The following is a 27363-nucleotide window of genomic DNA, read 5'->3' on the forward strand; positions in this document are numbered from 1 at the left end:
GCAACCTCATATGCAATGTATGGATTACTGAAATGAGATTATCTCCAAGTTGCCAGTGCTCCAGCTAAATACAGGATGCCTATCTCTAATGACAATACTGTTTTTAATGCATTCCATGCTTTGGAGCTACCTGTTTCGGAACAGAATGAATGCCATTCATTTGGACAACTGGACAACAAAATAAATTTTATTTTATTTGGGGGTTTATAAGCTCATATGCAGCTAATAACTGCAACCAGGCACTAATAAAATATTTCTGCATGATTAGACCATCAATATCTTTTACATAAAATGACTCCAAATAAACATATCTAGTTGTATTATGCACCACACTTAATACCAAAATATTGAACTGAAATAACTTAACACCACCTCTTGAAAAAAGATGTCTAAGTGTGACTGGAATTCAAAGAAAGTTGTATTATTATAATCAAGTTGGCAAAAGGAAATCTAGGCTAAAGCTAGCCCAGTAAAATCAACAGTGTCTCTTTTTTTAGGAAAGTTCATCTCACTGTTCCAGTGTTAAAACCAGGCTTGAACTGCAATTGAACTGCATCTATGAAATGATTTTCTACAAGAATGTATGGTACTGATCAGCTCCCTATCCCAATCACAAGGGAAGTAAATAGGAAAGCAGCAAGGATTTCAACGAATGAGAGGGGAGGGGCAAAGAGGAGGAGGGAATAAAGAGGATGGAGGGAAAAAAGGAAGGAAGGTTTTCCAATTCACACTGCTGCTTTTCACAAGAAAACTCAATGGGGAAGCCAACAGGAAGTCAGAAGTCCCTTCCACTGATTTCTTTGCCTACCCATGGTCATTCTGTTTCTCTGTTAGATACTGAAATATCTCTGAAATGATGTCCCAACAGATCACAGGTTGTCTAGCTATTTAAAATAAAAGTTTTATATGTGAACCGTGAAAAATAAGATTTACCTGTTTTTCTGAGTGGAAAATCATCTTTGGAATCATACATTCCTAATACAGGGTGATTGTAACCGCCTGAGATTCCACTCTGTGGTGGAGAGCTCTGATCAAGAGAACTATGTTGTGTTTTCCTAAAAAAATAAAGTGTTATTATACAGGTTAAGAATAGTATCTACAATAACATCTCCATACTGATGCCTGCAAATCACATTTCTCTTCTTTTCTGTTCCACTAATATACAATTAATGTGTCTCCAATTTTGTACAGATTGTTAGAAATACATTTTACAACTGACGATGAACATTATTTTTTTTTTTATTGAAAAAGTTTTTTAAAAAAACACAAAGACATTTTCGCCCCTTTTTCCCCCCCTCCCTCCCAGAAAACCCCCTTCCCCCCTCCCTTCCCCCCCCCCCCCGGCTTCCGGGTCAATCACAAGGTATTGTTATACATAAACCAAACATAGAATAAAATTTTCCCTTCCAATCCAATTAACCTCATCCAAAGCTTTTCATCTCCCAACCCCCTCCCCATTAAATAAAATAACTTTCTAATTATTCAAAGGCAATCTGATATTTCTTAATCTGATATCTGTTTTGTAGATAATCAATCCATTTTTTCCATTCAATTAAATATCTTTCCTGCGTATTGTCTTTTAAAAAAGCTGAGATTTTAGCCATCTCAGCCAAATTAATGACTTTCAGTATCCATTCTTCTATTGTAGGTACCTCTTCTTTCTTCCAGTATTGTCCAATCAACAGTCTTGCTGCTGTTATTAAATTCAGAATCAGTTTAGTCTCAATCCCTGTACAATCCGTTATAATTCCCAAAAGAAAAAATTGTGGCAGGAACTTTATCTTCTTCTTCAGTACATTTTGAATAATCCACCAAATTCTTATCCAAAAGGCCTTAATAATGAACATTATTTTTTAATTAATTGAAACTTTCAGCATTTTGCAGCTAACATTTTATAGCATTTTAGAACTAACACTTATTCAGTTATTATTTCATTTCATTTTAACATATTTCTAACCTGTTTTTTTGCCCCAGTACACTAATGTATTTCTCTCTCCTTCAAACCATATGATTACGTTTGTTAGAGTAGCATTTATATGGCTTTTACAATTTCTATACTTTTCAAGGCAGCATTCTGGGCTTTGGCTTTGATATTCAACATTGGCTTTGATCTTTAAAGCCTGAAACAGCTTATGCCTGTATTTCTGTTTCTAAATCTGCTTTTTTGACACCTCAAGGAATATGCACCCAAGTGACATAATAAAAGCATTAAAAGTTACAATGTAAATGTCAAAACACAGTAATATCTTGAACTTTTTTCAACTTCCAGTGAAAAGGGACGTTGGTCTTACCGTGATACGTCCTTTCTCATAGGGGTGATGGGAGGCGCCATTTGGGTTATTCCAGTCTCTAGCTCTACGGTCTCTGAGTTGAAAGAAAAACTTCTGAGGATCTGCCTCCCTGGTGACATTCCCCAGCATTTGACAACGAAGCCGAAGTGATCCAGCTGAAAATTAGAAAAACAGGAAACACCCCCACACCCCCACGGGAGTCGGACCTGACCGAAACAGGGTGGGACTGGCGTCTCCCATCACTCCTATGAGAAAGGATGTATCACGGTAAGACCAACATCCCTTCTCCATAGTGTGGCGATGGGAGGCGCCATTTGGGGATATACCAAAGACTGATGAGCATTACGGGTGGGAACTGGTCTGGGCCGACGACCCTGACTCTCCGTGGACTTTCTGCAAGACCCTCCGCCCAAAGGTAGCCTCTGCCGAGGCATATGCATCCAGTCTATAGTGACGTATGAAGGGAGATGGAGAAGTCCATGTAGCTGCCTTACAAATCTCCTCAACCGAAGCCTGGGTAGCCCATGCTGCCGTTGTAGCTGCACTGTGAGTAGAATGGGCCATTATCCCCTGAGGCACCGGAAGAGCTTTAAGCTCGTAAGCACGTGCTATACATGACCTAAGCCAACGCCCCACTGTGGACGATGTCACCCTGTGGCCAAGAGTTGACGGTTGATAGGAAACAAACAGGGATTCAGTCTTCCGAAATGAAGAGGTCCTTGAGATATAAATACGGAGGGCCCACCTAACATCCAACATATGCCAGGTCTGCTCCAAGGCATGGCGAGGCCTTGGACAGAAGTCCGGCAGGACCAACTCCTGTGCTCGGTGAAACGAGGAGTTGACTTTTGGTAGAAAGGCAGGGTCCAGCCGCAGGACCACCCTGTTGGAGTGAAAGATACACAGGTCCTTCCTCACCGATAAAGCTGCCAACTCTGATATCCATCAGGCAGACGTGATGGCCACAAGGAAAACAACCTTACATGATAGAAGCCGAAGACTGGCTTCCCCCAATGTTCAAAAGGGGCCTTGGTCAATGCCTGCAAAACCTTAGCAAGGTCCCAAGTTGGATAACGGTGCAGCATTGGAGGGCGAAGATTAGGGGCCGGAATAGCTCAGGCTGTTAAGAAGCCTGTTATTAGAACACAGTAGCCTGCAATTACTGCAGGTTCAAGCCCGGCCCAAGGTTGACTCAGCCTTCCAACCTTTATAAGGTAGGTAAAATAAGGACCCAGATTGTTGGGGGGGCAATAAGTTGACTTTGTAAAAAAAAAATATACAAATAGAATGAGACTATTGCCTTATACACTGTAAGCCGCCCTGAGTCTTTGGAGAAGGGCGGGATATAAATGTAAAAAAAAAAAAAAGAAGAAGCCCCACGCAGAAAGGTACGCACCCTCAGATGGTGAGCGAGGGAGCTCCAGTCCCCAAATGGCAAAACGGAACCCAGTGCAGCTACCTGCCTCCTCAAGGTATTAGGAGAAAGCCCCCGCTCAAGGCCATCCTGTAAAAACTCTATCACATCCGCCACTGAGGCCGAAGTAGGATCCCAATTTCTTGAACTACACCACTCTGCAAAGGTGGTCCATGTGGCGTTGTAAATGCGCATGGTCGAAGGCCGCCTGGCCGCCTGCATCGTAGGGATGGCCCTAGAAGAAAACCCCTCCCGTTTCAAGAGCCTCTGCTCAATTGCCAAACGGTCAACTGGAGCCGCTGGGGCTCGGGATGAAGCACCGGTCCTTGACTGAGGGAGACAATGTCCGGGGGAATCCTCCAGGGCATGGCCACCAACAGGCCAACCAGGTCGGCGAACCACGGCCTCCTGGGCCAATGAGGAGCTACCAATAGTATCTCTGCCCTCTCCAACAGCACCTTCCTGATGATAGCTGGGATCAATGGTAGAGGAGGGAAAGCATACAAGAGGCCCCTGGGCCACGGGGTCCTCAGAGCGTCCACCCCCTCTGCTCCCGGGGCTGGGAATCGTGACAGGAACCGGGGAAGGTGAGTGTTCGTTGGGTATGCGAAAAGATCGATTATCGGCTGGCTGAACCAGTCGACGAGGGCTGCGAATAGGCTGGGATGGAGCCTCCACTCTGATGGATCCACTGAGGCCCGACTCAGCCAGTCTGCCCTGATGTTGTCCGTCCCGGCAATATAGTCCGCTGTCAGGGACAACAGATGAGTCTCTGCCCATTGGCAAAGTGCCTCCGCCTCCAGCATCAGTGAACGTGATCGAGTCCCGCCTTGCCTGTTGACATGGGCCTTCGTTGCTGTATTGTCTGTGAGAAGAAGAACATGTCTCCCCCTCACCAGTGGCAGAAAAGCCTGAAGAGACAGACGCGCAGCCCGCAGCTCCAGCCAGTTGATCTGTTGATCGAGCTCCAGCCGAGTCCAACGTCCCTGGGCCACCTGGGACCCGCAATGTCCTCCCCAGCTGAAGAGGCTGGCATCCAACATCACCGTTACTCTGCAAGTTTCCCTGAAAAAACATCCCCTCCTGATGGCTTCCGACTCCCACCAAGAGAGAGCAGCACTCGTGGCGGCACCCTGACCCGAGCCTTCGAGGAACTGGTGCCTGCCTTCTGAAAGGGAAGCAAGAACTACTGGAGCGGTCGAGCATGGAACCTTGCCCAAGGAACTATGGCCAAGCAGGAGATCATTTTCCCTATCAGTTGTGACAATCGGGCCACTGGTACCGTCTGGTCCTGCCGAATCAGCTGAATTAAGGTTTGTATGCTCTCCTGCCGCTCCTGGGATAGGAACACCTGACCCGCCCAAGTGTATATCAGGGCCCCCAGGTGCACTAACCTCGTAGAAGGTATGACCTGACATTTTTTCAAATTCACGGAGAATCCATGATCCCTCAGAGCACCTAAGGTTGTAGCTAAGTCTTGTTCTGCTAGCTGCTGGGACGATGCCTGGATGAGAAGGTCGTCCAGGTAACACTGGATCCTGATAGGGATGGACCTGAGGTATGCCGCCAGGACAGATAAAATCTTGGTAAACGTCCGGGGGGGCCGAAGCCAATCCAAACAGAAGGGCCCTGTATTCGAAATGCCGGCCGGCATAACAAAACCTCAGCTACTGACGATGGTCTGGACTGATGGGTACCTGGAGGTACGCTTCTGTGAGATCTATGGAAGCTAAGAAGTCTCCCTCCCTAATCCCTGCTAAGATAGAATACAGGGAGTGCATTTTGAACCTCCTGTACCTGATGTAATAGTTGAGTCCCTTCAAATTGAGAATTGGTCTCCACCCCCCTGAGGCCTTTGGAACGATGAACAATATTGAATAAAACCCCCGCCCCCGTTGCTCCAGCGGAACCGGCTGAATGGCCCGAATATCCAGCAAATGCTGAATATGCTGCATGAAATGCTCCATGAGTCCCCGTTTGACTGGGTCTCGAGAAAGTGGGCAACGGAGGAAAAGCCTCGGAGGAGAGGAGAGAAATTTGAGGGAGAGCCCTGCTCGCACTGTCTCCCTGACATAGGTATCTGCTGTTAGTTCGTCCCAGCAGTCCGCAAACAGACCCAGTCTGCCCCCAATAGGAGCCTGGAGCCAGTCGTCACTTGGATCGACAAGCTCCTCTCCCACTGTTGCCCCTGAAGGGCTGGCTTGATGGCAGTTGTCTATCTCTGGCAAAGGAAGATCTATCGGTCTGGTAACCTGACCATGACTGGAAGGGCCGCTGTTGTCGGGGAAAGCTAGGCCCAGCTCACCCCGACGGAAGGAGGGCCACCTATAGTAGGGTGACTGACGGAAATCGGCCCGCCTGCTCTGAGATGGAAGCACCTTCCTCTTGTCTCTGGTTTCGATCCAGAGACTGGCCAAATAAATGTTCCCCTTCAAAGGGGACAGAAGCCAGTTTCCATTTATGCTTACTGTCCATGCGCCAGTGTCGTAGCCAAAGCAGACGTCTAGCAGTGACAGATGCCGCCATGGCCCTGGCAGAAAACTTGGCAGAGGCCAAGGTTGCGTCCGCGGTGTACTCTGCAGCAGCTAAAATCTTGGAGAGATCCTGATGAGCACGTATATCATTTGGCGCTAAGTGAGACTGAAGTTGTCGCAACCATCGAACTGACACTCTAGTAAGGAAGGAAGCCGCTGTAGAGGCTCTAATAGTCCAGGAATCTGCCAGGTGAGCCCTGCGCAGAGCCGTCACCTCTCTCTTTTCCTCTGCCCTCAAGGCGTCCTCAGCATCAGGTGGCAAAACAGAAGAAGAGGTCAGAGCAGCCATCGGAGCATCCACCTTGGGAATGTCCAGTAACTTCAGTAAGGCTGCATCCACTCCAAAAAGTTGATTCTCCAACCCAGTGGGCCTGGAAGCTGTAGCCGGTGAGGTCCACTGCCTTTGTATTAAGTCCAAAAAACATCTTAGGGATAGGAATGGTATCTGCCTCCACCGCCTGCTCGGTGAACAGGAAATCATCCTGTTCCCCGCTATCTAAAGTGGACCCAGAAGCTGCAGGTGCCTGATCCATACGTGCTGTAGCCTTTACTAACACGGTAAGTGGGAGGGGCAGATATGGCGGAAGGGGGGGATCGTATCGATATAGGGGGTCACGCGTTCGATGTCTGCAGGCGATCGCGTGCCCCGATCCCCCTGACTTCTCCCGTTCCCCGGATGGTCAAGACCCTCAGAGCCTGGGCCTTCGTCTGATGTTATGCAACGCACGGTCCGTGGCCAATAAGGCCCCCCTAATACATGATCTGATTCAGGGGGGTGCCACGGATATTATAGGCGTTACGGAGACCTGGTTGGGCACTGAAGGGGGTGTGCCCCTGGTCGAGATGTGCCCACCGGGTTTCCGTGCATTCCATCAGCCGAGGGCCCAGGGTAGGGGTGGAGGGGTGGCGGTTGCTATTAAAGAGAGTCTAGAACCGAGGGAGACCACTGTACCTCAGATTGCGGTGTGAATCCTCTTGTGAGGTGGGGTCATAGATGTCAGATGGGCTTGCTGGTCGCGTACCTGGCTCCTTGCTGCGTGACAGCTGCCCTGCCCGAGCTCCTGGAGGTGCTTGCCGGGGTGGCAGTGGAGACCCCCAGACTTTTAGTCATGGGGGACTTTAACTTGCCATCTGCTGGCTCGTCATCGACGGTAGCTCGGGAGTTCTTGGCCTCCATGACGGCCTTGGACCTGACTCAAGTAGTGGATGGCCCCACTCACATCGGGGGAGGCACACTGGACCTGATTTTTGTCTCTGGTCAGTGGTTGAGAGATCTGGACTTAAAGGAAATAGTCATTGAACCTTTGTCATGGTCAGATCACTCTCCTTCGCCTGGACTTCCTGACCGCTCCCCAACACCGCAGGGAGACGGAACCATTACGATGGTACCGCCCCAGGCGCCTGATGGACCCAGAGAGGTTTCGGACGGAGCTTGGGCCACTACCTGAGGGTCTGGCTCACGGCACGGCAGAGGAACTAGCTGCAGCCTGGGAACGGGCTGCGGCTGGGGCTTTAGACCGTGTCGTGCCTTTGCGACCTCTGACCCGGCGCAGATCCCAACCGGCTTCTTGGTTCTCCGAGGAGCTGAGAGGATGAAACGCCGGAGAAGACGCCTAGAGAGTTCCTGGAGGTCCAGCCGTTCAGAGGCTGATCGGACACTAGTTAGATCCTATACTAGGACCTACCTAGTGGCACTGAGGGAAGCGAGGCGTTCCTACGCCTCCTCCCTCATTGCGTCGGCAGATAACCGCCCAGCTGCCCTGTTCTGGGTGACCCGCTCCCTCCTTCACCAGGGGGAGCGGGATGACCCATTGCGGGGACGTGCTGAGGAGTTTAACGTTATCTATACGATAAAATCGCTCAGCTTAGGGACGGTCTGGACCAAAATTGTGGCGATTCAGACGGGTGTCTGAGGCGGTCTTGGTGATGTTGTTTGGGATGAGTTTGACCCTGTGACTCCGAGGACATGGACAGGTTGCTGGGTAGATTGAATGCCACCACGTGTTTACTGGACCCGTGCCCTCCTGGCTGGTGCTGGCCACTCAGGAGGTGACACGAGGCTGGCTCCAGGGGATTACGAGTGCTTCCTTGTTGGAGGAGTCTTTCCGGCCGCCTTGAAAGAGGCGGTGGTGAGGCCCTCCTCAAGAAGCCTTCCCTGGACCCGCTGTTTTAGGTAATTATCGTCGGTCTCCAACCCGCGCGAAGGTTGTAGAGAGTATGGTGGCATATCAGTTTCCCCTGCACCTGGAGGAAACTGTCTATCTGGACCCGTTCCAGTCCGGCTTCGACCCGTTACAGCACTGAGACGGCTTTGGTCGCGTTGGTGGATGATCTCTGGAGGGCCAGGGATAGGTTATTCCTCTGCCCTGGTCCTATTAGACCTCTCAGCGGCTTTTGATACCATCGACCATGGTATCCTGCTGCGCCGGTTGGAGGGATTGGGAGTGGAGGCACCGTTTATCGGTGGTTCTCCTCCTATCTCTCCGACCGGTCGCAGACGGTGTTGACGGGCAGAGGTCACCGCGCGCCTCACTTGTGGGTGCCGCGGGGTCGATTCTCTCGCCTCCTGTTCAACATCTATATGAAGCCGCTGGGTGAGATCATCAGTGGCTTCGGTGTGAGGTACCAGCTGTACGCTGATGACACCCAGCTGTACTTTTCCACACCGGCCACCCCAATGAAGCTATCAAGTGCTGTCCCGATGTTTGGAAGCCGTCACGGGTCTGGATGGGGAGAAACAGGCTCAAGCTCAATCCTCCAAGACGGAGTGGCTGTGGATGCCGGCATCCCGGTACAGTCAGCTGAGTCCAGCGGCTGACTGTCGGGGCGAGTCATTGGCCCGATGGAGAGGGTGCGCAATTTGGGCGTTCTCCTGGATGCACGGCTGTCTTTTGAAGATCATTTGTGGCCGTCTCCAGGAGAGCTTTCCACCAGGTTCGCCTGGTGCGCCAGTTGCGCCCCTTTCTAGACCGGGGTGCCTTGTGCACAGTCACTCACGCCCTTGTGACGTCTCGTCTGGACTACTGCAATGCTCTCTACATGGGGCTCCCCTTGAAGGGCATCCGGAGGCTGCAGTTGGTCCAGAATGCAGCTGCGCGGGTGATAGAGGGAGCCCCTCGTGGCTCCCGAGTGACACCTATCCTGCGCAGGCTGCACTGGCTACCTGTGGCCTTCCGGGTGCGCTTCAAGGTGTTGGTGAACGTCTTTAAAGCGCTCCATGGCATAGGGCCGGGTTACTTACGGGACCGCCTGCTGCTACCGAATACCTCTCACCGACCCGTGCGCTCTCACAGAGAGGGACTCCTCAGGGTGCCGTCGGCGCGACAGTGTCGTCTGGCGACACCCAGGGGAAGGGCCTTCTCTGTGGGGGCTCCCGCCCTCTGGAACGAACTCCCCCCAGGACTTCGTCAACTTCCGGACCTCCGAACCTTTCGCCGCGAGCTCAAAACTTACTTATTTATCTGCGCTGGACTGGGTTAGTTTTTTTTTTGTTTTGTTTTGTTTTAAGTTATGGGTTTTTAATGGGTTTTATCTCCAAATTTTAATTGTGGCCAATTTAAATAAGTTTTTTACTATTATTTTAATTGTATTTACTGTGCATTTTTTACTTGGCTGTGAACCGCCCTGAGTCCTTCGGGAGAAGGGCGGTATACAAATTTAAATAATAAATAAATAAATAAATAATAAATAACAAAGGTTTCAGGAGGGCAGGATTGAATAGACCCTTGAAGGGAGGTTTTGGTTGGGCATCTTGCTCTGGTACAGAAAAATCCTCCTCACCTTGCCACTCCCCATCGTAATAACTAATTTCAGAGGGAGCAGGAGTCACAGGTTCCTGGTACTCCATCACTGGAGACAAAGTCTCCGAGAGGCCCCTCTCGGAGGTACTCCATCACTGGAGACAAAGTCTCCGAGAGGTTGAGACTGCTGGCGCCTTTCCTCTGCAATGACTCGCTTAATGGCCTGCTCAAGCCACCTCTTCATAAACTGTGGCATGTCTTGTTCTCCCACATCCCCTTGGTGGAGTCCCGCAGTGGTGGGAGTCCACGTTGCCTCAGGGGCCCTAAGTGGTGCCCCAGAAGTCCCAGGCTGAGGGAGAGGGTCAGTGAGGGTATCAGGTGACCAGGACTTGGTACTGCAGGTTGAAATGGTATGTTCAGATCCTGCTGAGGAGGCAAATCTGGGGTTGGAGAAGCCATCTGATGTTCAGAAATGGCAGAGTCTGAAGGGGCCTGAGGTAAAAACTCTGCTGAAGCCTTGGCAAACTCTCTATCCATGGCTTTCTATCGTGCCCGGTCAGTCTTTTCTTCAGCCTTGGATGTGCCAGCACGGACATTGGTCCTGGTACAAATCTTAGCAGTTGCAGCAAGGCTGGCTGTTCTAGGCTTGACTGGTGCTCTGCCTCCTCTATCTGGCTGAGGTGACCAAGAACCCTCTGCAGAAAATGCAGCCTGCCTATCAGAGTCTCCCATGGTAAGTTAGATATTAGGCCAGAAGCCTCTGTAATCCACAAAGGCAGGACAAACTATTTGCCAAATGACCAACCCCCCTCAAGGAAGTAAAGGTCCCAAGTCCAGTTTCTCTTTCTATTTGCAAACAGACAGGATAGAAAGGAAAATATACAAGCCTGATCCCACGATGCAGACAAACTGGAATTTTGCAGATCACTGTAGATATCAGGCTCTGGTCCTGCAAAGCTAGCCCGCAGGAACAAAACAAAGGGCTGGAAAATTACCAGGGCTCCCATCCCCCAATGCAGATAGCCCTGCCAGCCCTGTGGCCACAAAACAATGCGGGGGGGAACAAAGCCGCCCGGACCGGAAGCCGCATTTATAAAGCGCGGGAAAAAGGGGTGCTCAATTAACTCCTTCTTTCCCAGGGCTGCACTAGGCTAAGAAAGGCTAGGGCAGCCCAGCGGCTCTGCCACAGTTCCTTCCTGGGACAAAAATCCAGGAAGCAATAAAACGGCCCAAGCCCAGGCTGCAAGAGGCTGGCGTGGCCGACAAACTTGAAAACAGCCCCCAGCTGTAAGCAACAAACGTGCTCCACAGCTGATCGGCGCCGAAAAAACTCCTGAGTAAAATGCAGCCGCGCCAAGGCTCCTAGAGGCTAGCGCGGCTCCAGCGACGTTTATCAAGGCGCTCCGAGACAATGGAGGCCAGCTGCAACCTTTGGGGTGAAAGCAAACCCCTGCAGCACCCCGCAGAGTTACCAGAGGAAAAGGGGAGGGTGGGAGGCGTCGGAAAGGGCAACCCCCCAGCTCCAATCCATATCAATGGAGAGCCCTCCCTAGCTGCAAGCAACAATCATAGATCCAAGAAAAATCAAGATAAAAGAAACAACTTTTACCTGAAAGGAACGGAAAGAGAACCAAAATCCAAAATAAGAAAAGGATATCCAGGGAATAATATTGTTCAGCTCTAAAGCTCTGGAGCTAAAAATTAAGCAACCATAGCTGAGGCTGAGTTGAAAAATGCTGGGGAACGTCAGGGAGGCGGATCCTCAGAAGTTTTTCTTTCAACTCAGAGACCATAGAGCTAGAGACTGGAATAGCCCAAATGGCACCTCCCATTGCCACACTATGGAGAAATCATGGTGAACTGACATCCTGTTGATATTGGGATTGCTGGATTGCAAGGAGAATCACAGCTGGATGTTGGATCTGAATTGCCGAAATCTCTTTGGACGAAGGAAAGATTGTTGACATAGTACATGTGAGAAGTCAAGGATTTGGCTTATTTGATCAGAGTTAAAATAGAAAATTTGCAATATATGGTTTCCTTTACTGGACTTTTCCTGACAAAGAGCAAATGATAGAGCATTTTGATTTTTAGTCACAGGATAAGTTATGGGGTAAAGCGAGTTTGTTATATTTAGAGATAATGATAAACTATTAAAATTGTTTCTACCTACTGGGATGAAGGGGGAAGTTATCCTCCTTTTTTCTGTTTTTTTCTCTTTTTTTATACTAACCGTTTTGTAATTTTATTTTTGCATTTTTGTAGTTTTATTTTCTATTTGTAATTATTCATAAAATTATTCGAAAAAAACCCACATAGACACATCTTAATAACACAATTCCATGTTATACTCATGATATGCAATGTTGAAACAGTGCCACCATTCATTTCAGTTATTTATTTATTTATTTTTATTATTTTTTATTTATTTGATTTTTATACCGCCCTTCTCCTGAAGGACTCAGGGCGGTGTACAGGCAAAAATAAAACAGGTAATAAAATGTACAATTTAAAATGCAAATTAAAAAACTTATTTTAAAACTAGCCTGAAAACTTATACACTGTAAGCCGCCCTGAGTCTTCGGAGAAGGGCGGGGTATAAATGTAAACAAAAAAAAAAAAAAAAGTTAAAATATATAAAAACTAAAACCCCATTTAAAATTAATTAATAGAAAAATTTTAAATTGATAAAATTCAATTCAAGCCAGCCCTGCGCGAATGAAAAGATGTGTCTTCAGTTCACGACGGAATGTCCGAAGGTCAGGTATTTGGCGTAAACCCAGGGGAAGCTCGTTCCAGAGTGTGGGAGCCCCCACAGAGAAGGCCCTTCCCCTGGGGGCCGCCAGCCGACATTGTTTGGCGGACGGCACCCTGAGAAGTCCCTCTCTATGAGAGCGTACGGGTCAGTGGGAGGCATGTGGTAACAGCAGGCGGTCCCGTAAGTACCCAGGCCCTAAGCCATGGAGCGCTTTAAAGGTCATAACCAAAACCTTAAAGTGCACTCGAAAGGCCACAGGTAGCCAGTGCAGTCTGCGCAGGAGCGGTGTTACGTGGGAGCTACGAGTAGCTCCCTCTATCACCCGCGCAGCTGCATTCTGGACTAACTGAAGCCTCCGAGTGCACTTCAAGGGGAGCCCCATGTAGAGAGCATTACAATAATCCAAGCGAGAGGTAACGAGCGCATGAGTGACTGTGCACAAGGCATCCCGATCAAGGAAGGGGCGCAACTGCCGAACCAGGCGAACCTGGTGGAAGGCCCTCCTGGAGACGGCCGTCAAATGATCTTCAAACGACAGCCGATCATCCAGGAGGACACCTAAGTTGCGCACCCTATCCTTTGGGGCCAGTAACTCGCCTCCAACAGTCAGCTGCGGCATCCACAGCCACTCCGTCTTGGAGGAATTAAGCTTGAGCCTGTTTCTCCCCATCCAGACCCGTACGGCTTCCAAACACCGGGACAGCACTTCAACAACTTCATTGGGGTGGCCCGGGGTGGAAAAGTACAGCTGGGTGTCATCCGCGTACTGCTGGTATCTCACCCCGAAGCCACTGATGATCTCACCCAACGGCTTCATGTAGATGTTGAACAGAAGGGGCGAGAGAATCGACCCCTGCGGCACCCCACAAGTGAGGCATGTCGCGGTCGACCTCTGCCCCCCTGTCAACACCATCTGCGACCGGTCGGAGAGATAGGAGGAGAACCACCGTTACACGGTGCCTCCCACTCCCAATCCCCCCAACCGGCGCAGCAAGATACCATGGTCGATGGTATCAAAAGCCGCTGAGAGGTCTAATAGGACCAGGGCAGAGGAATAACCCCTGTCCCTGGCCCTCCAGAGATCATCCACCAATGCGACCAAAGCTGTCTCCGTGCTGTATCCGGGTCAGAAGCCGGACTGGAACGGGTCTAGATAGACATCTTCATCCAGGTATTGGGGTAGCTGTCGCGCCACAGCACTCTCTACAACCTTTGCAACAAAGCGAAGGTTGGAGACTGGACGATAATTACCCAAAATAGCTGGGTCCAGGGAGGGCTTCTTGAGGAGGGGTCTCACCACCGCCTCTTTCAAGGCGGCAGGGAAAACCCCTTCCAACAAAGAAGCGTTGATAATCCTCTGGAGCCAGCCTCGTGTCACCTCCTGAGTGGCCAGTACCAGCCAGGAATGGCACGGGTCCAGTAAACATGTCGTGGCGTGAAGCCTCCCCAACAACCTGTCCACGTCCTCGGGAGCCACAGGGAGCCACAGGGAGCCACAGGGTCAAACTCATCCCAAACAGACTCGACAAGACGTGCCTCCTCTCCGTCGCTTGGATCATCCCAATTTCGGTCCAGACCGTCCCGGAGCTGAGCGATTTTATCATATAGATAACCACTAAACTCCTCGGCTCGTCCCTGCAAAGGGTCATCCCGCACCTCCTGATGAAGGAGGGAGCGGGTCACCCGAAACAGGGCGGCCGGGCGGTAATCTGCCAACGCAATGAGGGTGGACGCGTAAGAACGCCTCACCTCCCTCATTGCCACTAGGTAGGTCCTAGGTAGGTCAGCTTCGGAGCAACTGGACCTCCAGGTGCTCTCTAGGTGTCTTCTCCGGCGTTTCATCTCCCTCAGCCCCTCGGAGAACCAAGGGGCCGGACGAGATCTGCGCCGGGTCAGAGGCCGCAAAGGCGTGACACGGTCCAAGGCCCCAGCCGCGGCCTGTTCCCAGGCCACGACTAGTTCCTCAGTCGTGCCGTGGGCCAGATCCTCAGGGAATGGCCCAAGCTCCGTCAGGAACCTCTCGGGGTCCATCAGGCGCCTGGGACGGAACCAACGTATAGGTTCCGTCTCCCTGCGATGGTGAGTGGTGGTACAGAAGTCTAGGCGAAGGAGAAAATGATCGGACCATGACATTGGTTCTGTTACTAAATCATCTAATTCCAGATCATTTAACCACTGTCCAGAGATATAAATCAGATCCAGCGTGCCTCCCCCCATGTGCGTAGGGCCATCATTTACTCGAATCAAGTCCAAGGCCGTCATGGCGGCCTGGAACTCCCGAGCTGCTGTCGATAACAAGCCAGCTGATGGCAAGTTGAAATCCCCCATGACTATAAGTCTGGGGGTCTCAACCGCCACAGCGGCAAGTACCTCCAACACTCAGGCAGGGCTGTGGTCACGCAGCAAGGAGCCAGGTACGCGATCAACAAGCCCAACTGATTCCTATGGCCCCAGTTTTCCAGTTTTCAGTATCCAGTTTTCATTTCACAGTCCAAATGTTCTTTAGAAGATATTGATAATTTCCTAAATATTAACTAAATTCCAGCAACCTGGAATTAAGGAGAAACTTCCTTAAAAGTGAGGACAATTAACCAGTGGAACATCTTGCCTTCAGAAATTGTGGATGCTCCATCACTGGAGATTTTTAAGAAGAATCTAGACCAGGGGTGGGCAATTAATTTTTATCAGGGGCCGCATGAGAAGCCTGAATTGTGTCAGAGGGCCACCAACTTTCTTTCATTGTAAAATACTTAAATTAAATATTTTGAATAGCTGGTACTGATAATCAGAAGAATAAAGCACTCTGTAAATATGTATATTAGGTTATGTGAAACTGTGGTCTATTGGTTAAATAAGAAAAACAATTATTGAACCAGTGCAATTTATAAAAGTTAAAAAAAAAGTTTAATTTATGGTGTTTATGATTGGCCTCACGCGGGCCGGACAGGGACGTACAAAGGGCCGGATGTGGCCCGCGGGCCTTAATTTGCCCAGGTCTGATCTAGACAGTCACTTATCTGAAATAGTATAGATGCTCCTGCCTGAGCAGGGGGCTGGACGAGAAGACCTCCAAGATCCCTTCCAGCTCATTCATTCTATTCTAACATGCAAAGCTTGTATCTGATGGTAGTCTCCCACAAGAGGAGAAACCCTAAAGAAAGGGCCCATCTTCATATATTGTCCTACTACACCTCATTTAGCAGATATTCTCTGCCTTGGATGGGCAAATTCTGTAATTTACCAGGTCCATAGTCATGAAAGACTTTAAAGGTAGTAAACCTGATAACCAGCACCATAAATTATACTAGAAAGCAGTGCTTGGGATACTGGAGTTATATGAGGTAGTTTTTATGAACAACAAATAAGCAGCTACATTTTGCATCAGTTGTTGTTTGTGGGTGATCATCAAGGGAAGGCCAAACAGAAAATGACAAGAGCCTGCCCATTCCATTTGTAACCCAAAGATTCTTGGGAATGAATCTCGTACCTTGAACAGGATCACTCCCTCCTTTTGTCCACGCATTCGCTATCGAATATGAGGCTCGTTAAGTGCACGTGAGGTATTTCAGGGTGGGGAAGACCATGACAAGATTGAAGTAAATGCTTATTTTAACAATCATTTTGTTAGATGTGCCATTCTAAGAGTTTGGAATAAATATAAAGTAAGATTGTCTATGAGGATGCCCCTTTGTGTCCCCCTTCCCCCAGGAAGCTTTTTTAGAAAAGAAATTGTGGTGAAGCCGGACTGGTAGACTTATGGTAAAATAATATATTTTAATTTTGGTGATCCTATCCTCAAGTCTAAGGAAGAGCTAGAATCAGAAAGTCATGCCTGCCACTGGTTTACATATTTGCAACTGAAAGATTGAAAGAAAGATTAGACAAAAAGATTTTTGATATAATGTAAAGCTTGAACAATGGGAGAATGAAAGTTTTAAAATTTACATTAAATTACAATTTAAAAGAAACATTTTATAAGATGGTGTATCATTGGTATTTAACACCAGATAAGTTTATCAAGAATGTATAAAGGTATTTCAAATAAATGCTGGAAATGCAAATGTAAAAAGGGACTTTTTATCATTTATGGTAGACATGTGATAAAGCAAAGAAATATCGGAGTAGGGTTCATATTCTAATACAGAAGATTCTTAAAGTGAATATAAAGATAAAACCAGAAAGTTTTCTTTTGGGTTTAATGGAAAAAAACTTGAGAGGAAAAAATGGAACTTTGATGTTATATATGTTGATGGCAGCAAGATTACTTCATGCATAAAAAAACACTTCAATCCCCATAATTGATGAATGGTTGCAAAAGCTGATGGAGTTAGCAGAGAGGGCTAAATTGACTGCTATGATAAAAGAAAAAACAAAGTGCTTTTGTTTCTACTTGGAAATCGCTTCTGGATTTTATGCTTGAGGTAAAAAAAAATTAAACTTTGGGTTTTACTGATTAGATAGATCCATTGTTAAAGAAATGACTAGACTACTATGTAAAAGTAAAAAGTTGATGTTCAATGTTACAGAACTCTCTCAGCAGTTTGAAAATGTCAGCAAATTGCCCCCAACAATCTGGGTCCTCCATCTGACCTCAGAGAATGGAAGGCTAAGTCAACCTTGAACCTGTCTGGATCGAACCCATTGCAGTGCACAGACTTGCAATGCTGCTGCAATGCTGCTTTCAGGGTTCCGACTGATGCCCTACTTAAATCATGAGTCTCAAGCCAAGCTTCAAAAGAAACCCAGTTATTTATTAGGAGTGTCATGTCGGCATAGACCAAGTGAAGCCAACTCTGACCTCCCTTAATTTGTGCCTTGGCTCTGACCCTGTTTCTCCCTTCCCCCCAAGTGTGTCATCAGTCACATTCCTCAACGAAGCAATTTCGCAGGTTGTAGAAGTCACTCCCTCCAACCACTGTGGATCTCCATGGAGATGGCTTTGACATTTGCCAGCTGGAATGTGCTTTGTTTTGACTGAAGTACCAGTTCGTCCCTGGAGCTGGAGGCTCAATTCATCCCCCTGCCTATAGCAACTCGAGAGCAGGTCAGGAATGCTTTGCGAGTTGACAGCTGCATTCTAACCATTGCACCAGCACGGCTCTTCATGAAAGCATGACTGAAAAAGCATGAATAAAAAATAGAAATCTAAGTGATGGATGGTGATTTAATTTTGCAAACAGGAGAAAAAAATTAACATATAGCACAAACTTCTTAGAAAGTAATTCACATGTGAAAGAACTTTTCCTATGGTCCAATCTTTACTTTAGAGATTCTAACTTGCACAGAATAGCATAAGCATGTAGAAAGTGAAACTAGGTCAAAATGTCAACCAGTCCTTCCTATTAGCAGGGAAATGCTATATGTGGCATTAGTCTAATTATGGCTGGTAAATACATATTATTTTGTAGTAAAAAAGTTATGTGAAAGCCTCATCTGACCAACACGTACAAGAGACAGTGAACATCAAAATTCATGGCTGAAGAATTTAAATAAAAAACAACTACAGAGTAAAATGCAAGAATTGATAACAAATATTTGTAAAATTAAGACTAAAGGGAAACACAACATTCTGAATCAAAGTGGTCTGATAGAGTAGGGTTGATAATTTGTGTGTGAAAATTAAGATATAAGTTTAATTGTGACAAAGGCCTAAAATGTATGTCAGAAAGTATGAATGAACTTATGTGGGTGTGCATGGAAACAGGAATTTATAGCTTAATTATAGTGGCATATAATACAGTGAATTATGATAGTGGAACAGCCAGGCATGGCTTTTGGAAAAGCATGATCAATTTTAAAATGTGAAAATTATGAGAATTAAGCAAAATAAGAGGTTCTGAAAATGAGAAAGACAGTTTTTTCTTGAGAATTATTGTCAAGACAACTATTAAAAGTTATCAGGGAAAAATATTTATAGATGAAAAGGAAAAAATGAACAGAATAGAATAGAATAGAATAGAATAGAATAGAATAGAATAGAATAGAATAGAATAGAATAGAATAGAATAGAATCAAATCTGGAAGGGACCTTGGAGGTCTTCTAGTCCAGCAGCCCCTTGCTCAAGCAGGAGACTATACCATCTCAGACAAGTGACTGTACAGTCTCTTCTTTAAAATCTCCAGTGATGGAGCACCCATGATTTCTGAAGGCAAGCTGTTCCACTGGTTAATTGTCCTCATTGTTAGGAACTTTCTCCTTAATTCCAGTTTGCTTCTCTCTTTGTTTAGTTTCCAACCATTATTTCTTGTCCTGCCCTCTGATACTTTGGAGAATAATTTGACCCCACTTCTTTGTGGCAGCCTCTCAAATACTGAAATACTGCTATCATGTCATCCCTAATTCGTCTTTTCTTTAGACTAGCCAGACTCAAAACCTGCAGCTGTTCTTCATATGGTTTAGTCTCCAAGCCTTTGATCATCTTAGTTGTTCTTCTCTGAACTTTTTCCAAAGTCTCAACATCTTTTAAGTAATATGGTGAAAATTGGTTGCAGTATCTTACTAGGATTTTGTAAAGCGGCACTAATAAGTCACACGAAATAAACAAGACTGAAAGTAGAACAGAAAAAGAAAATTTAAGTCCTGTAAGAAGCAAATAGCTTCCAACAGAATGAATGGAAAGTACATATATAGAAAGAGAGTATCAAGGTTCTTTGCAACAGAGTGAAAAGAATATCACAAAAACCTACAACCTCACTAATCACCGAGGAAGCTGACCAAGAGCTCCAAAGGTGAAGAAAAAGGTGGAGTGATGAGAGGTGAACTGGACTTGTACAATGTCATCTTCGATGCCATTGACTTTCTGAGGGACACTTTTGAGACTCTCTGAACTTGAGTAACTGGCACCACCGCCTGCCCAAATGGCACTGGAGGCAAGCAACAGTACCTATTGCCACAGCTGAAGCACCTCTCGCTCCGCCTCCACAGATACCAGCACCAGCCCAGTCACCACTATTGGCATGGTCACCCCTCCATGGAGTGCAGGCTACCTGCCATGGGAGTGAAATTTAGTGCCAAACCAAAGCAATTGGCATTTTCCTGACCCAGATGTGGACTTACATGCTGGAGCTGACTTGTCATCAGAAGGAGCCAAGGTGCAGATCACCTTGGTACTGGAGGAGGAAGCAGAAGAATGAATGGTGACACTCTACAACAGTGGTAGTCAACCTGGTCCCTACCGTTCCAGCTTTCATAGTGGGCGATAGGGGTTTTGTCCAATACTGAAGCACTGTCCTTTTTTTAAATTTAATTGACTTTTTTAAAAAAAATTCATAGCATTATTTAAAAACATTTTCATTAGGTTTTCATAAAATTCCCTGTGACAATTTAAATTTCTGAAAATATACTATTTGTAAGTTTAGTTCACGTTACGTAAGTGAAACTAAATGGTGCTATAGTGTGACTGCAAACAAAAGAGCCTCGTCCCAGAATAGCTCATGCATCCCCCCCACATCACCCACCTGTAACAGACAAGCAGAGCTGGTAGCCAGCGCCCCCCCAAATCCAATCCACGATGCACGAGAGGCATGCGCAGATGACGATACACGGCACATTACTTGGAACCGGTGGGCGGTTACTAAATTTTAGTACTAACAGACAAACAAAAGTGGGCGGTAGGTATAAAAAGGTTGACTACCCTTGCTCTACAACAACAATGCACAGTGCACAACTTCAACCAATTTATGGGGGCCCTTCAGAAGAGGTTTGAGGATATCTCTAGCTGCTAGAAAAGCCAGAAGAAAATCAAGACCATAAGACAAGGCAGATGACCCATGACCGCTTACATTCAAGAATTTTGCAGTTTGGCCAACTGGTCATAGGACTTGCTAATTGAATGCTTTCAAGACAGCCTGAATGATGACATCTTTAACACCTGCATCTCCAGAGGCACACCACAAACCCTCCAGGGCTGGTACATTCTGACTGATGTGGTGGAGATCGACTTAACCAGATAGCACAACCGCCCCAACCGTGAATGGCAGAGATCACTCCTCAAAAATAGGAAAGAAATCCAGAAGCAAGGAGGACAGGACTCTACCCCATGCTGCTGTTCCACCAGCTATTTAAAATGTGGAAAGGAAGGGTAAAGAGCAGCTGACTATTGAACACAAAACCCAAATCCAAAGTGAACACACAGTCCCACAAAAATGAAGGCAAAAGCTCCACGAAAGCTTGAGAAACAGCCCTAAGAGGAGTGGAGGTACTCAAATTCACACTATCATCCAGGAATGAAGAGGGAACTCCAACCATGCCGGCCTAGACCCCAGAAGAAATCAACAGTGCAATGATGATGACCCCCTTAGTAAGTCAACCTGTAGCTTTGGTGACAATCCCAATAGAACTAGTCATGCATTCCTTGGATTGTAAGGAGAACTTGACTGCTTTATTGGACTCTGGCTGCACAAGATAATGTCTGGTCAGCCGTAGTATAGTGGAAAAACTGTGGATGCAACTTAGGGAGATGAAGGTACCAGTAGCCTTTTGCCAGCTAGATGGATCAGTGGTGGGGGCACATGAGGAGGCCTTAAGTTTCATCATAGCACTGGGCATGGATAGACCCATAGCAAAAACTGAAAGGAGAAAGTGGCACAGTGGCACAAGAACAAACGAAAGAGGATTCCTAGATTCCTGAAGAATACTAGAACTTACAGTAGGCTTTTAGTGAAAATGATTCAGTCATACTTTTTCCTCACTGTCGTACAAATTATTCCATAGAAATATTGCCAAGAGCCAAACTCCCCAAGCCAAAGCTATATTCCATGACCCCAAGAGAACTTAGTAAACTCCGGACATTCATAGGTAAAAACCAAGCATGGGCTTTTTTCCATGCCCTCTCATGACTGCTCCAAAATAATAGTTCCAAATCATGGATTGTAGCTCCTATTGTAGCCCCTCACTATTTCGTGGGAAGAAAGATGAGTCCCTATGCCAAAGCACAGATTATCATTGGGTAAATGTGATTTGTATCGAGAACATCTATCTCCTGCTACTAATGAAAGTTATGCTGACTCGTTTAGCCAAATGAGGTGTCAACCCTGGAGGCCATCTTTTTCTTTGGATCTTCAGGGCTGCCACATAGTGCTGTGGGAAATTGGGAGCGGGGACTGCATGGAGTTGCAGGGATAAGGTAAAGGTTCCCCTTGCACATATGTGCTAGTCATTGCCGACTCTAGGGGGCGGTGCTCATCTCTGTTTCAAAGCCAAAGAGCCAGCACTGTCCAAAGACGTCTCTGTGGTCATGTGGCCGGCATGACTCAACACCAAAGGTGCACGGAATGCTGTTACCTTCCCACCAAAGGTGGTCCCTATTTTTTCTACTTGCATTTGTACGTGCTTTCAAAACTGCTAGGTTGGCAGAAGCTGGGACAAGTAACGGGAGCTCACCCCATTACACAGCAGCACTAGAGATTCGAAACTCTGAGCTGCCGACCTTGCGATTGACAAGCTCCACATCCTAGCCCCTGAGCCACCGCATCCCCCGTTGCAGGGATATATAGCTACAATAACATTCTTTTCTCTGAGAGTCAAGGACAACCAGCCCTACACCTGGAGTGGTGTGACTGGGAGGCATCTCCAGTTGGTACAGTGTATTGATTGGACCAAGTGATGGATATGTGGATGGAGGGGGAAGGGACTTTCTTTCTTTTGGGTGTGGAAAACCTGGAAGTTTTCAGTTTCAGGTTTTCCCAGATATGCCAATATGACATCTCTAATAAAACGGAACTTTGAGGAACTTCTAGCCTCGGAGTCTTCTTTCGTTAGGGGTGCTACTTGGAACCCTGACACGAGGATCAAAGTTAGACATCTGAGAAGCATACTACAGAGTTAAAGAGAGAGATTAAAGAGGGAGATGAATGGAAAATGGTTTTCAATTGGTCAGGGTTGTGCTGAAGCAACTTTGTGCCACACAGTTATACTTTCCAAGTATGAACTTTACAAATGGAAAATAGACTACTTGGGCTATCGAAGGTGTGGGGATGGATCCCGAAAAAGTATGAGCCATTTTAGAATGGGCACCCACCATGCACCCAAAAACAACTCCAGAGCTTCCTAGGGTTTGCCAACTTTTATCAGCAATTCATCCCATCACATAGATAGCTCTGCCCCTCACCAATCTCTTAAAAACAAAGGGGGACAGAAAATCCAAATGCAAACAAACCCCTAAAGTAGACAATGGAATGCCAAGCAGCATTCAAGATGCTCAAATGTCTGTTTGCAGTCGAGCCCATGCTAAAGTATTTGGACTTAATAGTCTTAAATTGTCATTCAAGTTGATGCCAGCAACATAGCAGTCAGAGATGTCATACGCCAAAAAAATGACCAAGGGGTCAATATTGAGCTTACACTTCTAAGAAATTGTCTGACACTGAGTGGAGATGGGTAGTTACGGAAAAGCAGGCATATGCAGTGTGATGGGCACTCTTAATGTGGAGGCACTTTTTCTGGAAAGGGAAAAAGCATTCGTTTTTTATGGACCACAAAAATCTAGAAGCTTTAAAAACTTTTGGCCGATGCCCTCTTATGACTGCCCCAATATAATAGTTCCAAAGTTGAAGTCACTAGCCCAGTCATCTTCTCCCAACAGCTGGCAACCCCCACCATTACCAGAGCACAGATAAAACTAACCCCGCAAATGCCAGATGAGTTACTGGTAACACTGAAAGGGGCTTTAGAAAAAGATGATTTGTGGGGGCGTGGCCATGACCGTGGTGGGATAAGGACCTTTCCTTCACTTCACAGGGCTTATTAATGAAGATTTATGAGAATTTATGCCGTTTGGAATGCACTGTTATGGATGAAAGTTAATAAATCATGAAGTGAAAGTGTTAACAGCCCAGCAGATTGAATTTAAAACTGGTAGGTCATCTGAAACGGCTTGAATTAAGCGTGGGATGACCGAGCCGGCCGGCAGACACAATAAGTTGGAATAAATTGCTGTGTTTTGTTTTTCCAAAATTAACTATCGTGTTCTGTGTTAAAAAAAAAATTTTTTTTTCTATTGCTGAGGCTAAGGAGTGAATATTAAGGACTGAATCTGATAATGAGAAGAATTTAATTGAAGAGAAGAGAAACTGACCTTTTGTTGGATTGTTTGGCAGCAAGAGGATTTTACTGGGTGGATAATTTTTTCTTTATTTTTTTTTCTCTTGAGAGCAAATTAATAGCTTGTTTATATTACAGAAAAAAAAGGATTCTGTTTCGAAGTTTAAGTTGGTTTGTCTTCCTTTCTGCTTTGCTGACGTGGAGGAAAAATGGCGCTGATTAATGTTAGCTGTGAGGTTCAGTGTTTCTTTGTGGAGTATCCTTGAACTTGAGAGATAACAGTGCAAATAAGCCGCTTCGCTTCAATTAAAAGACTGCCGTCCTTTGATCTTCACTAAGACCCTCTGTAAAATTGGTTTGGAATCCTAGTTTAGGAAATTTTTTGGTTTTTTTCAAAATGACTCAACAACTTTCAGAAACGCAGCAACTTGCTGCAGCTTTAAATAAAATTGGGGAAAAATAGCAGGACTATCAGAGCGTATAGATAATATGACATTGAAACTGACATCCGAAATGCAAAATTGGAAGCAAGAGATGAATGAAAACTTTGCAAAACAAAAAGAGGAAATGATAATGATTAAAGATGAAATGGAGCAGATGCATGTACATGAGGCAAAAGTAGATCGGCAAATTGGCAAAATATTTTATAAAAATGAGCAGCAAGATAAGAGAATTTGTCTTTTGGAAGAAGAGATGAGGAAATATAATTTGGTTATCAGAGGAATCTCGGAAGAAAAGGAGGATAAATTGAAACAGCGGGTTCTGAAATGGATTAATGATTTGGATACGCAACTTACGTTCACAATAGCAGACCTGGCAAGTGTTTTAGAATTGGATATAGAAGGCAAAATGGTTCTAACAGGAATGTGCTTGTCAGGTTCGCAAATCTTGGTGATAAGTTGGAAGTTATGGCCAAGGTGAGAGAGTTGGGAGATGCTTTGAAGTTTGAAGGGAAGACTATTCAAGTCTTCCCGGATATATCAAGAGAAGAAAGGGCATGGAGATTTTTTTTAAAACCAATTACAAAAGTTTTGAGGGATAATGGAATTAAATACAATTGAGGCCACCACAACAATTGAAATTTTTTATAAAGGAAGGATGCATAATCACCCCAGATATAGATGCATTATTATATTTACGGGAGCTTGGACTGATTGAGATGGAGGATTTAATGGAGATAAAAGATCAAATGCTTAAGATGGGTGGAACATACGCGGAAACATCAATCCCAGAAGAAGAAAAAGGGGCTATTGGAGGGCAAGACTCTAAAGGGTTAAAGAGGAAAGAAATATCACCTGTGTTGGTTGAACAGAAGAAGAGTCGTGAGGATACATCAGGAGAAGAAGCAGATAAGAGTCTTGGAAAATACGAAGCTGAATGCGGGAGAGAATCATCGCTATCTTTTTTTTTTGAGTGATGAATTTAAATAGACAGCCCGAAAGAAGTGGCCCGGGCATTGGCACGTCCCCTCTCCCCCATTCTCTTTATAGAGGCGAAACCGATGAGGATGTGGGGGAAGAAGATTTTTTTTTTTTTTTTTTTTTGTTTACATTTATACCCCGCCCTTCTCCGAAGACTCAGGGCGGCTTACAATGTATAGGGCAATAGTCTCATTCTATTTGTATATATTTACAAAGTCAACTTATTGCCCCCCCAACAATCTGGGTCCTCATTTTACCTACCTTATAAAGATTGTTTGTACTTTATTGTTTGTCTTGTTTTTTGTTTTTTTTCTGTTCTCTTATTGTTGTTTATATGTTAAATATAGGTTATATGGTAGTTTAATGTCGGGTGGTGGGCACAGAAAGGAAGATGCGGGGATAGGATTAAAAAATTTATATTTTAAATGGGAGTTATAAAAATAATGTCATGGAATGTGAAGGGTACGGGGAATCAGATTAAAAGAAGAAGATTGGAATTTAAGATTAAAAGGGATTTACCAGACATTTTATTTTTACAAGAAACCCATCAGAAATCTGAAGATTCAAATAGAATGTATATAAAAGGTATGCAAATATATGAAAAAGCATTTGGAACTTCAAAAGCTAGAGGAGTTGCAACACTGATATCAGATAGGGTGTACTTTGAAAAACATAAGGTAATTTTGGATGAAGATGGAAGATATGTAATAATTGTTGGAAATCTTAATGACGAAAAAGTGACACTTGTTAATTTATATTTACCGAATGAAAAACAAAGAGAAATTCTTGAAAAAATAACAAAAATTTTGGAGAATGAAAGTGTAGGGAAAGTAATTGTGGCTGGGGATTTTAATTTAATCAGAGATAAAATAGACAGTACTAATCCCACCCGCTGTGGAGGAGCAAATAAAATGGGGATTTTAAATATGTGGGTGCTTCAAACGCGTGGTCGATGTGTGGAGAGGTTAAAGGAATTGAGAGAGTATACACTTTTTTCTCTAAGATATATAATACATATTCTAGAATTGATTATATTTTTCTTTCTAAAGATTTGTTGAATAATGTGGATAAGGTAGATGTGGGAATTTTTAAAGATTCTGATCATGCAGAAGTTATGGTGGACTTAGACTTTAATTTTGAGAACAAAAGAAGCTATTGGAGATATGATGAGAAGTTGTATAAAAATGAAAAGGATAAAAAATGGATACTTAAAAAACTGGAGGAAAGTTGGAGATTAAATGATAACGGGGAGGTTAAATTTGAAATTGTTTGGGATGCGATGAAAGCGGTGTTTAGAGGGGAGAGTATTAAATTATCAAGTAGGAAATATAAAAATTATAAAATTAAAATGGAAAGAGATAAAAATCAGATTAAAGAATTGGAAAATCAATTTTTGCTTACTAAAGAAAAAAAATTCTTCAGGAGCTTAATATGTTAAGAAATAAAATGATAGAAGAAGATACAGAGTTAGTAAAAAGAAATTTGAGATTTTTAAATAGGAATTTTTTTGAATTTAGTAATAGAAATTCTAAATTATTGGCAAAGATGGCGAAAGATAAAGAGAAGAGAGAAATTGGAGTTTTGATAGATGATAGAGGTATAAGATGTTATAAAAAATTAGAGAAATGTGAAGTGGTTAGAAATTTTTTTCAGAATCTATATTCAAAGAAACCAATTAATCGGGGAAAATTGCAAAGCTATTTAGAAAAGTATGTGGTGAAAATTGATCAAACATATAAGGAATTGATGGAAGAAGATATAACACAAGATGAGATTAATGGAATAATACAAAAATTAAAATTAGGGAAAGCTCCAGGTGAGGATGGATTACCTGTTGAGTTTTATAAAGAATTTAAAGAATTAATAATACCAAGATTGCAAAAATTATTCAATGGAATATTACATGGTGGGAAGTACCTTCGTCATGGAATAGAACGGTGATATCCTAATTCCTAAACCAGATAAAGATTTAGAAAGGATTGAGTCCTATCGGCCCATTTCTTTAATTAATCAGGATGCAAAGATATTTACTGCTATTATAAGTAATAGATTAAATAGATTTATAGATAGATATATAAGTTATAATCAAGTAGGTTTTGTGAAGGGTAGATACATGAGTGATATTGTTAGAAGAGTATTAAATATTATAGATGTAGCTGAATAT

The 27363-nt window shown here is 45.0% G+C and overlaps 1 protein-coding gene across 15 annotated transcripts in view; it reads right to left on the minus strand.

Moving 5' to 3' along the window:
• HDAC4 (histone deacetylase 4) overlaps nucleotides 1–27363 on the minus strand; it is a 612734-nt gene that overhangs the window by 306278 nt on the left and 279093 nt on the right. For 14 of the 15 annotated variants that reach the window (XR_009155364.1, XM_058185442.1, XM_058185422.1 and 11 more), the window contains one exon: nucleotides 934–1055. Coding sequence is in view for 14 of the 15 variants with exons in the window: in XM_058185442.1 (XP_058041425.1) it covers nucleotides 934–1055 (122 nt within the window). In the remaining variant the exon portion in view is untranslated. Of the gene's footprint in view, nucleotides 1–933; nucleotides 1056–2291; nucleotides 7159–27363 lie in introns of those variants that run through there. The other variant, XM_058185449.1, reaches the window with a different exon arrangement.

Source organism: Ahaetulla prasina, chromosome 1, assembly GCF_028640845.1.
Source record: "Ahaetulla prasina isolate Xishuangbanna chromosome 1, ASM2864084v1, whole genome shotgun sequence".
In the NCBI taxonomy this organism is placed as follows: Eukaryota; Metazoa; Chordata; class Lepidosauria; order Squamata; family Colubridae; genus Ahaetulla; species Ahaetulla prasina.